The 14,052-nt window shown below is 52.8% G+C and overlaps 1 protein-coding gene across 1 annotated transcript in view; it reads left to right on the top strand.

Annotated features, from left to right (window-relative positions):
• Positions 1-14,052, top strand: part of LOC111152847 (zinc finger CCHC-type containing 14) — a 54,237-nt gene that overhangs the window by 21,856 nt on the left and 18,329 nt on the right. The window contains exons 2-3 of the mRNA XM_022511522.1: positions 1,110-1,233; positions 11,587-11,660. Of these exons, the coding sequence (XP_022367230.1) occupies positions 1,110-1,233; positions 11,587-11,660 (198 nt within the window). The remainder of the gene's footprint in view (positions 1-1,109; positions 1,234-11,586; positions 11,661-14,052) is intronic.

Genomic DNA, 14,052 nt, shown 5'->3' with positions numbered 1-14,052 from the left:
CCGGAGCTCTGGGCACAGCTGTTTCGGGGGCTTTCTGCCCTCCACTCTCGCAGAAGCTGCTGCTGTGAGCACCCCCCGCCCCGTACTTGTCTCATGTTAGGAACTTTGTGTGACGAATTCCTAGACGTGGGGTTGTAGTGCGTTAGTATGTGTACCCCCGTGTTGGTCGAGTTGTGGTCTCTTCTTGACTGTTCCTTTCAGAGCATTTTGTGACTTATTCAAGATTTATAGGACAGTGTGGTCCAGCTGTGTAATTAATTTTATAGGGGACTCTTTGATCTGAAGAAATAAGAGAGAAGGTTTTGGATCAGGTGGAGGTGTGTAACTCACGGAGTGTGTGACTCCGTCTGCCCCGAGCAGGCGCCCGAAGCAGCGGCATGGCCCCACTCCAACGGGCGCTCGGCCTGGCTGGTTGTAAATCTGAGTGGTGCGCGGGAGACGGGTGATGTTGTCTTCCGCAGGGAGCGGTTATTGTTACATTATCGTGTCAGGGAATGGTTATTGTTACACTATCATGGAAGTAGCATTTTATATAAAAAGTTTTGGGGCGCCTAGGTGGCTCAGTGGGTTAAAGCCTCTGCCTTCAGCTCGGGTCCTGATTCAGGGTCCTGGGATCGAGTCCCACATCGGGCTCTCTGCTCCGCAGGGAGCCTGCTTCCTCCTCTCTCTCTCTCTGCATGCCTCTCTGCCTACTTGTGATCTTTCTCTGTCAAAAAAAAAAAAAAAACAAAACACTTAAAAAGTTTTTTTTGTTTTTTTTTTTAATATTTTATTTATTTATTTGACATAGAGAGAGAAGCAAGAGCGAGCACAGGCAGGCAGAGAGGCAGGCAGAGGCAGAGGGAGAAGCAGGCTCCCCGCCAAGCAAGGAGCCCGATGTGGGACTCGATCCCAGGACGCTGGGATCATGACCCGAGCTGAAGGCAGCCGCTTAACCAACTGAGCCACCCAGGCGTCCCAAAAAAAAAGTTTTTATGTAAAATTTTTATATGCATGTTTTATATGAAAATTGAAACTATAATAAACATCATCACTCTCAGGAATAAAAATTATTCCACATGGACCAGATGGAAGAAAATATGATTTTTTTTTTTTTTTTGTCCTCCCAGGTAACGCCAAGAACCGAGGCCCCGATCGGCAGCGTGAGCACCAGTCTGGAGAGCGCTCTCCACACATCAGTCCATGCCACGGAGGACTCGCCACCCAAGAGGACTGTGGGGAAACACGCCAAAGGTAAGTGCGTCTGTGTGATGGCTCTGGGGGAGGAGGTCCACCAGGCTGGGGAACACAGATGTTTGTGATGCTCTTTGGTTAAAGACTTTGAGAGCTTTCATCAGCTGCGATGTTTTTTAGTAAGGTACATGGTTTCTCTAAGTTGGGCACGTAGTATGTGACCACACCTCTGCTGTGAAAGTCTCAAATACGGGTGTTTACTCGGGGGAAAAACGAAGGTTGTTACACTCTCCTCCCTGCCTCATACCACAAGTCCTAGGTTCCAGAGCGGCACTGTCCTGCGGAACTTTCTGCGGAGACCCGGAACGTTCTTTCCAGTACTGAGTCTGTCGCCATCAGCCACATGTGCCTCTTGAGCACTTGGAATGTGCCTCATGCAGCCAGGGACCTGGCATTTTATCTGTATTTCCTTTCCAGTGGCACCGCGATAGCTCTGCATGGGTTGGGGCCACCATATCGCACAGCACGGCTCTGGGGATGACCGAGGGCACATGTCACACGAGGCTGAGTCTCCTTGGTTCCTGGGCTGGTGGGACAGTCACAGCGTCTCACTTACCATACAGTGTAGGCTGAGTGTCGGTGACGCATGGGGCTCGTGAGGGCCAGGTGGCCCCGACTGGGCCCTGTGATCAGGAGGCCCGGGGCACTGGAGGCCACTCACCCCCGCCCTCCCTGGCCTCTGTTCTCCGTTTGTCCGTGTCTCGGGCACAGTGTGCCTCACGGGTTCCTCATTAATGCTTCGTTTTCAACATAAAGCCCCACTGTGACGAGATCACAGAGCCAGCCGTCCCCGCCTCAGGTCAGTTAGCCTCAGCACTGCTGCCCTGTGCTCATGTGCAGAATCGTGCGCTGGAAACTGAAACTGAGTCCTTGTAGGTCAGCTCCTGGCTTGGGCCGCTGTTGAGAAGACGCGATGGGGGCTTGCTTCTCGGGATGGGCAGTTGTCACTCAGGCTTGGGGACTCCTCTCCCCCGACATTGCTCTTGTCCTTTTCCCTTAGACATGTCGCCCTGGGACACAGTGTCCTCTGTCCCTCGACTATCCAGCGTGGGACCTGCATCCTCTTCGTGTCAGGGGGCAGGCTTCCTCTTTCGCACAGTGCTTTTTGCTCGAGACATGATTATCAAGACCCCCTCATTCTGTCTTTCAAATATAAGCGCAAGATGCATGACTGTTCTCTCGGTGCTTCCCCTGTCCGCGAGCTGTGGGGCCCCGAGAGCCCGCGGGTGAGTTGCTGTTGGCTGTGGCCTGGGCAGACGAAGCCTGGCGGGCCAGGCTCCTGAGTTGTCCTCCGTATTCTCCATGGGGTGGTTCTAAGTAAGAAGTTTCTTCTGCACAGAATTTGGCAAGCAAGTGAGGTTGGTTTTCTTAGTCACGCTTCTCGTGATGCTCTGCCGGGCTGGGCGGTCGCTCTTGGCAAAGCCTAAAGTCACTGCAAGTGTTATTACTATAGAGTTTTCTTGCTGTCTTTTCTGTGTTCCACTTGGGGTTTGATTTTTCCCTGCTTCTTTGGAAGTCCTCAGCGAAGAACGAGGTTAGACTTAGGTATAAAAGTTCAGGGGACAGCACTGAGGACAGCCAGAAACTGACTGCTCTCATCGGTGCTGTTCAAGGTGGCGGTCGCCCTTCCCCGTGCTCTTCATTGTGCAGATTTTCTAGCATGGGGGTAGAGGGACGAGGACAGTAGTTCCCAGCACCTGGCTTCTGTAGCGGGTGTGGGCCTGAACTCCTCAGGACCAGCAGGCAGCACTGCCCCACTCGCCGACAGCTCAGAGCTTCCCCCACACCCACGCGTCCCGACCCACTTCGCTGACACGTAGGGGAACATCGGTAACGAGCAAGATGAGGTCGAAGTTATTTGTGGTGACGCTGTCCGTGACGGGAGTTGTGGAAGGAGTCCTGTAGCCTGGCTTTTGGGTTGGAGACGTTATGTTTCCGAATCACCCTTGTGTGAGACCGAGTGTCGCAGGAAGCGCAGTAACGCCGCAGACCACTTTCCAGACCTCTGTCATTCTTGGAACTTAGGGATTCCTGGGAGCTTTTGTGCATGTAGGTTATACTTACAGGTGTTTATCATATTAGGAGTTAAAGCTGGGATTTTTTTCCTAAGTAAATGCTTTTTTGGGGTGCCATTTTGGTTTTGTGTTTGTCGTGTAGCAGCGTTGTGACACAGGGTAACATCAAGTCTTGTCCACCACAGAGAATTAGAGTAGGGATTCTGGTAAGAGGCGTGGCAGTAAAACCTGGCTTCTAGACTAGTGGTTGGCTGCCTTGCTGGGGCGGTGCTGGGGACCGAAGGTGCGTTTGCAGTGGAAGCGTTTGGGTAACTTTGTGTATTCGCTCTTTCAACATTTTATTAAGACTTTGAAACCTACGGTAAAGTTCAGAGAATTTTACAGTGAACCCCTGTCATCCAGATCCCATAATTTCATTTTATTTTACCTGCTTCTTCCCTTAGCTGTCTCTCCATTCACGAAGACTTTGCCTTTTTTTTTTTTTTTTTTTAAGACATTGCATTTTTTGGGCGCCTGGGTGGCTCAGTGGGTTAAGCCTCTGCCTTCGGCTCAGGTCATGATCTCAGGGTCCTGGGATCGAGGCCCACATCGGGCTCTCTGCTCAGCGGGGAGCCTGCTTTCTCCTCTCTCTCTCTATGCCTGCCTCTCTGCATACTTGTGATCTCTTTCTCTCTGTTTCAAATAAATAAATAAAATCTTTAAAAAAAAAAAAAAAGACATTGCATTTTTTGGTCCATTTTAAAGTAAGTTGTCCTGTAGCCTTTTTTTGCTGTTTCCTTGCACTGTTACTTTTTTTTTTTTTTAAGATTTTATTTATTTATTTCACAGAGAGAGAGAACACAAGTAGGCAGAGAGGCAGGCAGAGAGAGAGAAGCAGGCTCCCCACTGAGCAGAGAGCCCAATGCGGAGCTCGATCCCAGAACCCTGAGATCACGACCTGAGCTGAAGGCAGAGGCTTTAACCCACTGAGCCACCCAGGCGCCCCTTTGCACCGTTACTTTTTGAAGACTGGCTGTTTGCAGCCTTCCTCAGCCAACAAGTTTCATCTGAAGCACAGAACAGAGTTGTCTGAGTGACGGTTCCTTGTCCCCTGAAGACAGGGTGACTTGCCGAGCTGACCATCCCACAACGGCTTCTTTTAGAGAGCAGCTCCGTCTGTGTCTCCATCGAGGAAGCATCCAGGGAGTACGTATCTGTAACTTTTCAGGCCTTACCTTGAACTCCCAGCTGACCTCTTGATGGGCACACAAGAACTTGCCCTGTGCTCAGGGCTGTACTGAGGCTTGCTTACCAGCAAGGGCAAGTCTTTTAGCCTCTTGATGATCTGTTGATGGCTGGAAATCAGCCGTGGCGGGAGTATTTACGCCTTGGAAGTGGGTACAGGCCGCAGACGAGGTGCTGTCCCACAGCCAGCCGTGACACGTTATGCACAGGTCCCCTGCAGCGGCCCCGCCCCCCTGCCCGTCCTGTCCGCTGCGGTTGTGTCCCTCCTGTGTGTGCCTGCAGTGCGCCCGCAGCCCGGCTCTGGGAGGAGCAGGTGGTGCTCTGTGACCTGTGAGCCCTGCACCCGGCCTGCAGCGCCCTCCTCTCTCGGGCGGTCATGAGAGTCACGACAGGTCGGCCTTCGTCTTTGCTTGGCTGGCCCTCCCCACCAGCACCACTCTGTCCTCTCTTGGTTTCTTTCCGTTTTTAAACCACGGACCATCGTACCTCCGGAAGCACTGGGGTGGCGTGCTCTATTGGTCCCTGGTAACGCATATCCCGGTTCTCCTGCCTCTCCGTCTGCTCGTTTCCTGTGAAATCCCCTCTGTCTGCCCCGAAATGCCGGTGCAGTCCGGGCTCCTTGCTGGCGCGCACTCACACCCTGTGTGGGTGTCTTCTGTGCCGCTGATGACTTTGAGATCGGAGCGACCTGTCAAAGATGGAGCGATCTCTGTCCCTCGCCCGGGACTCTGAATCCCTGTCACTATTTCCATTGAGGTGGCCCGCTGGTGCTTCTGCCCGTGTGTCCAGAAGGGACCCATCACTTCCGTTGTTTCCAGTATATGCGACTGGTGCTGACCTTTAGGCGTTTGGAGGCGCACCTGCAGGCCCACCCCAGCTCGCTTCCCCACGCGAGCAGACGTGCCCTCATAGCCCTGGCGGGTCTGGCTCTGCGGGCCGTCGCTGCGGCCGCCATCCTGGTTCAGGCCTCCGGCCCCTCTGCCACCTGTGGGTTCTCCTGTCCGGTCCGTCCCCTAGTAGGGACCTGCACTACAGCTGGACCACAGTGTCCTTACATAGGAAGCTTGTCACAGGGCTCTCAGCGGCAGCTGCTGCCCCTGAACTGAGCAGCGTGAGTTGCCCCCTCCGTGTGTGTGTGCACCTCGTTGATGTCACACAGGCCCGTGAAGTAGGGACCAGTCTTCCTTTTGTTCAGGGATCCAGTAACTGCCCAAGGTCACTGAGCTGGAGGGTGTCGCGTCTCTAACAGAACCCATCTGACAGCAGAGCCCACGTGCTTACCTTGACCTGCCTGGAAGAGGCCTGCTGTGGGGTTTGTGGTCTGGCCTCATCCTGTCCTTGTGTCCCTGCTCTGGTCTCTTGTCACTCCTCTGAATTGGTGGCTCTAGCCATGAACAAACTTCCTTAGATGCCCCTCACTGTCCTGCCTGGGCCTTGATCATCACATCCCTCTGCCCAGACGGGCTCTTCCCTTTGAAGTCCAGCTCACATGTCACTGCTGTGAACTTTGTAATTTTTGTGTCACTTTTGGTTAGTGCTGTCCCTAGAACATACTAATGCTGAATAAAATGTTTGCCCTAATATTTAAATAAGTGAAAACTCCTTGGGCCCTTAGGTTCAAGTGCCACATCACTAACCCTTCAAGTAGAAGATGCGTGTGTTCGTTTCCTGTCGTGCTGCTTGACAAGTGCCTGTGTCAGTGTCACGTTTTCCAGATCATGCCGTGCGCTACCCTGGTTCCTGTTTATGTTTTTGGAGAATTCACAAGTCAGTCAATGCAGTGTAGCTAGATGATTTTTAAAAAGTCAAAGAGAAACAAATTAGGGAAATCTTAAATATAAGGTGATGGGTCCTAGGAAGGTATCAGAGAGGAGGCAGCGCAGGCTGATTGGCAAGTAGCGGAGGCTCTGGTTATGGCAGGAGCTGAAGAGCCGCTTCTGAAAATGACCCCCATTAACCCGGACAACCAGACGGAAGGGAGACGCCCGTCGGTATTTGAGGAACATTATTACTCAGCTGAGACTCTTAAGAATATAGTTTTACAATTTTTAGATGAAAACTAGATTTTAGTTAAAAAAAAATTTAAGCAGGAAGCATCTTTTTTTTTTTTTTAAGACTGTATTTATTAGGGGCGCCTGGGTGGCTCAGGGGCTAAGGCCTCTGCCTTCCGTTCAGGTCATGATCTCAGGGTCCTGGGATCGAGCCCCACATCGGGCTCTCTGCTCAGCAGGGAGCCTGCTTCCTCCTCTCTCTCCGCCTGCCTCTCCGCCTACTTGTGATCTGTCTGTCAAATAAATAAATAAAATCTTAAAAAAAAAAAAGACTGTATTTATTAGCACACAAGCAGGGGGAGCAGCAGGCGTAGGGAGCGGGTGAGGCAGGCTCCTGATGAGCGAGGATCCCAGTGCAGGACTCAGTCCCAGGACTCTGGGATCGTGACCTGTGCTGAAGGCAAACTTTTAACCAACTGAGCCACCCTGGCGCCCCTAAGCAGGAAGCATCTTAAATGTTATTCTGGTTCCGTTTCTTTACTTTAAGTAAGAAGACGTTGAGTCCTTCTGTGTAGGACTCGGGAGAAGGTGGGGTTTGTGTGGGGGCTGGTCTTGCATCTTCTCCTGCAGTCCTGGCTGTGATGGCTTATAGCGTCGTTTGGGTAAGTTTTGAAGTGGTTTCCTATGTGGGGCACATCGAAATTAAACTGTTTGACAGAAGATTTACTTGATCGAAACCAAGTAAAGGATCTATGGCAGGAAAGTGCCAGCGACTCCATTTTTTCCAGAAGAGTTTAGGGTAGAAAGGGAAGGTGTTTCAGAGGAGCGACTTGTTCTTGGAACACATTGAGGCTGTTATCTGTACGTGTCTGAGATAAACATCCCAGTGACGTCACAGCTCTCGGAAATCACTTGAAGATGCTTGGCGTGAGAGTGACCCTCAGAGCGTGGCGGTTTGGACTGGGAGCTCCCAGGACGCAGTCACGAGAGTGTTTCTGGTCCTGGTTTCGTCGCTGCTGGCTGAGAGGCCTTTGGGTCTGGCTCAGCCCTAAACCATCTGCGACTTTTTGCCGGCCCCTCCCCCATTCGGATGCCCAGTCCTGTTTCCAGTTGTTTCGACCCCCGGCTCGGACTGCTCGAGCAATGCCCGTGTACTTCCCTGCCACGCAAATTCCCTTCTGCCTTTTCCAATTATATTCGCGCACTGGTTTTTGAAATTAGGTATTGATCCAATTATAAAAGAGGTAGTTGAGTGGAATTGGATGTTTTATTGAAGGCCACGTGGTCCGACTCGCAGGACCGGAGGCGGAGTGCTCATGTGTGTCTTGAATGAGAAAAGAATGAAAGTTGAAACAAACAGTCTTAAAAGGAGAGCGCCCATCCCGCTTCGCTTTCTCAGTTCAGCAAGAGCGAGCAGGCCGGCCTGGACTCGGGTGCCCTTGCCTGGGCCCCATCAGTCCTTGAAAGACATGCCTGCGTGCAGTCCAGACCCTAGCCTGTTTGCCCCACACAGGAGCCCCTCCTGCCCGCTCCACCTTCCCAGTGTGCCTCTGGCTGTGTCCTTCTCTCGGGAAGTCTTCTCGGGCGGTGCGAATCCCATCCCTTCCCTATGGATCGATTTCTGGCCCCCCACACCTAGCCGTGACCGCGTGCACTCTTCAGAAAATCATGAGACTTCTCTGTGCCAGGTAGACGACCGGCGCAGTGTGAGGCAGGGGTCCCTGTGTCCATCCAGAGAGAAGTGGGTCGTAGACAGGTGTTTGTGTGCATATGGGAATGAGTGCCCTTTAAAATCACAAAACTGGGGCACCTGGGTGGCTCAGTGGGTTAAGCCACTGCCTTCGGCTCGGGTCATGATCTCAGGGTCCTGGGATCGAGTCCCGCATCGGGCTCTCTGCTCAGCAGGGAGCCTGCTTCCCTCTCTCTCTGCCTGCCTGTCTACTTGTGATCTCTCTGTCAAATAAATAAAATATTAAAAAAAAAAATCACAAAACTGCATGATGGGAATTTGGGATGAACTACTCGTACTTCCACCACCAAGCACAGTGATTCTTGTCAGCTTTGGTAACTTATTTTTCAACTTTCTTTTATATATATATATATATATATATATATATATATATATATATATATATATATTTTTTTAAGATTTTATTTATTTATTTGACAGAGATCACAGGCAGGCAGAGAGGCAGACAGAGAGAGAGGAGAGAGGAGGAAGCAGGCTCCCTGCTGAGCAGAGCGTCTGATGCGGGGCTCGATCCCAGAACCCTGGGATCATGACCTGAGCGGAAGGCAGAGGCTTTAACCCACTGAGCCACACAGGCACCCCCATGTTTTTGTTCTTGAAATCGTGGTCTGTAACGTGAGCTCCAGAATCGAGAAGCGGCTTCACCATCTTTGAAGCCTAATGAAAGGCCCCAAAGCCCCACCCCACATTAGCCACTCTTGCCCCTGCGTGCACTGCAGGGCCCATGTGACCACATGTGCCTCCACGGGGACAAGTCCCCTGCAGGCGGAAGAGCAGAGCCCCCCTCGGTGCCTGGCACCCGAACCATACACACTGCCCACGGGTGGGGTGGTGGCGCCGGCCCATGGTGTGGCTTGCTCCGGCCGCCGTCCTGTCCAGGCCTCCCAGACTGGAGCCGTGGAGTTCCAGACGCCTGGGTTCCTTGCAGACGGCTGAATATCGTTCATCTGCTTTCCATGCTCTCCTGTCCAAAGATGAGTCACTTCCGCCTTCAGCCCAGTTGGGGTTTTCTCTCTTGACTTTTTTTTCATAAATCCTAATATTATCCAGTCCTGGGACATTTAGGTTCATGTCGCTGTCTCGTGGCAGGGAAAATGCTGATGACGTTTTTCTGTGTTCATTGACTTCATATATTCTGTTGTTTAAAAAAAGGGGAAGATCTGGGTTAGAGTGATGTCATTGTGGGTCAGTTTAAAAAAAAATACGGATTGGGAAAACATAAAAGCTATTTATTTGCTGACAGTCTGATGGAGGAAGCCAGACAGGAGCAGTGAGTGGTTTCACTGAGTGAAAACAGGGAGGTGTGCAACCTCGAAATGTGTGTTCTTTGTTTTTCCAGAAAGGAAACAACACCTTTTTTTTTTTCCTTAAGAGTAATTCCTTCCTGTAAGGTGCTATTTTAAGCTTAAAATACTTAAAACCGAGTGGGTTCTTGTATCTCCCAAGATGCATATTGATCCCGATGCGACTTTACAGAATTAGGGAGGCCTAGGAGAGAAGAGTTTAGCAGGGAAAGGGTCTTCTCCAAAACAGCCAGTAACCTCTGTGCATGCAAGGACCCATCTGTCACGTTTGCTGCTCTGTTCCCAGCCCCTGGAATTTGACCTTGTGCACAGTGGGGATCTGATAGGACATGTCGGTGAGCAAACAGCTGTTGGTTTTAGACAAAGATTGCACATTTTTCTGCACAGGTCCAGATAGTGAGTATTTTTGGCTTTGGGAGGCATGGGGTTTCGGGCACAGCGGCCGGGCTCTGCTGTCGCGGGTGGACGGCAGCCACTGACAATACGTAAACAAATGGCTTGGCTGTGCGCCAGCAGAGCCGTGTACACAAACAGGCTCAGGGCAGCCTCCCGTCTGCCAGCACCGCTTCGCCCGCGCTGTCCAGAAGTCTCGGCGGTGATGGAATGTTCCATGTCTGCTGCGCAGCACAGCGGCCACTGGCCACATCTGGCTGTGGAGCACTTAGGCTGAGAGAAGCACAACCCGAGAATTAGATTTTTAATTCTGTTCGGTTGTAATTAATACACACGTAAAGAGTCACGTGTGGTTAGCCACTGCCGTGTTGAGCAAGGCAGGGTTAGAACCTTCCCCGAAGCGCGTTGCCCAGAGCGGTCTGTCGTTCTGGGAATTGTGTACACGGTAGGGAATAAAGAGTTCTGTGGCCCAAAAAACTGGGGACTTGTGAATAAGAACAGACTTGTGTCTTCAGGACTGCAGGAGCCCCTAGGATTCCGTTGTGCCCAGTCTCCCAGGAAGTCTTGGGATTCTGCCGCTGAGCCACCTCACCGTGAGGCTTCCTAGGCGTGTCCTAACACCTGAGAGCCCCGGCGTTCTCGGGGAAGACCTTGGGAGACGCCGGTGTGGCAGGCCGGGGCGCCGCCCGTCTGCAGGACGTGGAGCTTCATGGTTTCAGGGGTCCTGCTGGGTGCTTGGACAGTTAGATTTGGAAGGTCCGTGGGACTCTCCGTAGTCCGTGGCCCAGGGTTGTCTGGGACCGGGAGCTCTGACGTGGAGCAGGACATGTGTCACACACACGTTCTGAAGCGCCTGGTCTGTGGTGGGCTCTCCTCTGTGGCCACACGGGGTGACTGGACTGCCCATGTTCACAGTGTAGACACGTCAGGAATCCGTTCCCTTGGCACGTGAGAGACGTTGTCGTTACGTGCACACCTCAGTGTGGCTGGGCAGTTCGGAGCCCGCACCACCTTTGTAAGTGGCTGTTCTCTGTTCAGCGGGTGTTTGTGCTCCGGCGTTTGCAGTGTCACCCCGATCTAAGTGCCGGAGAACTTAATCGCACCCCTGAGAAATTCTGAGGGGCTGCAGGAGGCAGCCGGGTCCACGCCGGTGGTGGTTTGCGTCCGCTGGCACCGGTGCCCCATGCCGCCGCTGCCTCCCGGGCTGCCTGCACGGTCATGGGACGGTGATGCCGTCACTGGGGACAGGAAGCTCCCCTGAGACGCTGTGCGGGCGCCAGTGTCCGGCACCGTCACTGCCCACAGCCCGGAGCGTGAGTTTTGGTGAAGTCGGAGCAGATCCCCCTGGTCTGCCCTCATCGCCAGGGTCTGTGCCCCAGCGCTCCTGTCACCTCCTGCTCTCTTTCCAAGGACCCTGCTCTTCCTTTCCTGTGATTTGTTTTGATGCTCAGCCTGTTGTCCCTGCCACCCCCGTTCCTGCGGGTGACGACTGTCTGCTTCCCTCTCCAGCCGCCCCCCCGCAGCGAGCACTCGGCGGAGGAGAGCCAGTGGCACCGGCGTCTGAAGCCTCATTTTGAAAATTGCTAAAATGTCAAATGCTAACTAATGTGTACTTCAAGGTTTGATTTCATTTTTATAATCTTGTTTGTTGTTGTTGTTGTTTTCTGCTTTTACAGTGAGTGTCGAAAAGATAGACCTGAAGGGATTATCACACAAAAAAAATGACAGAAATGTTGAATGTTCCTTTGAGGTAAGATGCCAACTTTTTTTCCCCCTTTTCTCCTCTAAGGGGCAGGAAGGAAACATGTGCTCTGAGTAGATGCTGTAGATACTCAGTGATCTCAGGGGAAGGCGAGCTGTCTTGCCAAGTGCCGAGCCGGTCCAGGGACGCAGAAAGCCGAGCCTGGGTCCCGAGCGAGCTGCCTCCCGCCTGTGTGCTGAGGGTTGTCTGGACTAGTGTGCTCAGCTGCCGCTGGCCGGTCACCAGAGTTGGCTGACGCAGAGACACTGTGCGACAATTGAGACACACTGCGATTTCGGATTGGAGACCCCAGGAACCGTGGCTCGTCGGCCTCACAGGGTGCCATGGGGTCCTTGGGGGCCGGGCTCCCCACCGTTGAGTGCTTTGATACCCCTGGGGTGTGCGCCCTCAGCCTCACGGTCCAGGGTAGCAGCCAGGGCGCTAGTCTTCACGTTTGAATTCCAGGTAGCAAGACACAGGATGAAGAGGAGGGAAAACTTTACTTTTTTCTTTCTTTTAAGAGAGAAAAAAGCGGCCACTAGACATTTCCACTTATGTTTTGTTGACCAAAACTTAGTTTCTTGATCCTACTTCGCTGCGGAGGAAGCTGGGAAATGTATCCTGGCTGACCATCCCCCGGGGTTCTGTTCCACGGCCGTCCGCGGTGTGAGGCTGTCCTTTGTCTGTGCGCCTGCCCGAACCCTGAGTGGTAGGGAGCACTGCCTCCTGCGCTCCCAGGGGGGGTTCTCAGGAATCCGCTTCTGGTTCGTGTCTAGTGTCCGTGGTCTGGTCCTGTGTGTGGTTCACTGTCTTTCCAAACGTATGGCTGCATCAAAATACTTCAAGTAGTTTTGCCACCAAAGGGATAACCTCTTCATTTGATTCCCGAGGGGGACCGCATTGTGAGAAGCCCTTGTTCACCGTGCATGTGTCTTCAGAATGTATGGGAAAGCTTGCAGGCTGTTGAAACTTGGGACCAGCACCCAGGTCTCAGCACCTGGAGAACCTTGGAATCCTGACATCTTCAAGGCCTCACAGGGGTGGGAGCCTAGTGGGTATCTCCTAGTGGGAGCCTAGTGGGTATACCCTAGTGGGTATATTGGTCCCCTCCACCATGCTCTGTGTCTTATGGCCGGGTCTCCCCTCGCGGTCACCACCTCCACAGGCCCGAGCCGTTCGGGGGGCTGGGCCCCACTCAGTCCGTCTGGTTGTGCCGGCTTTGACCCGGCCCCGTCCGTGGGCCCACAGTCTGGGCTTGTACAATGTGAGATGTGGTGACTGTGGCCAATGTGACTGCCTGTAGCTTCTCTCTGAAGATGGGAGCTTTGGCAGGATAGACGCTTGGTCTCTTGTGGCCTCTCGTGCCTCTTAGGAGATGGAGTTATGGTCAGGAATGGGGAGATAGCAGGCTGGTGAGAACGGGGACATGGTGCCCTGAGTCCTTGGCAAAAGGAGCCTGGAGCCCTGAGCTTGCAGCGCCAGACTCAGGAGTGTGGCCTGGTGTGGATGCCGTCACCCGGGGGAGGTGTGAGGTTGAAGACCCTTCTGCCCTGGCAGGTGAGCCAGCGTGTTCGGAGACTTAAAGCCAAAGTTTCGGTTACTTGCGGATCTTACTTTTCTTGAAGCAATAACTGACAAAAGCATTCTCATATTTAGGAAAGTGAGAATTCTTCTCTCCTCTAGAAGTCCAAACTTTTTTTTTTGGGGGGGTACTTTTTAAGAAGATTTTATTTATTTGAGAGAGCAAATGAGTGGGAGGAGGGGCAGAGGGAGAGAGAGATGGAATCTCAAGCAGACCCACGCTCCACGTGGAGCCAGGCCTGGGGCTCAGCCGCTGAGACGGTGACCTGAGCTGAAATCAAGAGTCGGACGCTCAACCGACTGAGCCACCCAGGTGCCCTTTGGAGTACTAACCCGATGTGCCCTCGGGGATTCCCAGCCCCAGCCGTGTTTGTTGAATGGTAGTAACTCCAGGCACAAAGGACACATAGGATCAACGTTAAAAAAATATTTACTTTGTTATTACAGTAGTAACACTGTTCATTTATGCAGCTGAAACTGTGTGCTTGTATTGTGTGGGGCTCGTGGGGAGCTGCTTGTGGCTGTCGCTCACGGGTCCGGCTGGGGACTCCTGTCATCGAGGAAGGGAGACTCCTCGAGGCTGTGCGCCTTCGGGAGTGTAAGTGCGGGCGTGCCGCCAAGTGCTGCCAGCGCCACGCTCCGGAGAGAGCACAGCGGCGAGCCCACCCGTCTCCCCCGCCTGCTGTCCTCTGAAATGACTCCCCTCAAAAATAAGCCCCAGTAGGATTTTTCTGTCTTAGAAATCAACAAGCTAGCCCTAAAATACGTACGGAAGGAACAAGAGAGCAGTCGAAACAGTTTTGAGAAGAAGGATTAAGTT

This window comes from Enhydra lutris, unplaced genomic scaffold (genome assembly GCF_002288905.1).
Source record: "Enhydra lutris kenyoni isolate GAN:26980312 unplaced genomic scaffold, ASM228890v2 scaffoldscaffold30, whole genome shotgun sequence".
Classification (NCBI taxonomy): domain Eukaryota; kingdom Metazoa; phylum Chordata; class Mammalia; order Carnivora; family Mustelidae; genus Enhydra; species Enhydra lutris.
The sequence above is the reverse complement of the archived record's forward strand: the minus strand, read 5'-3'. Positions and strand labels throughout refer to the sequence as shown.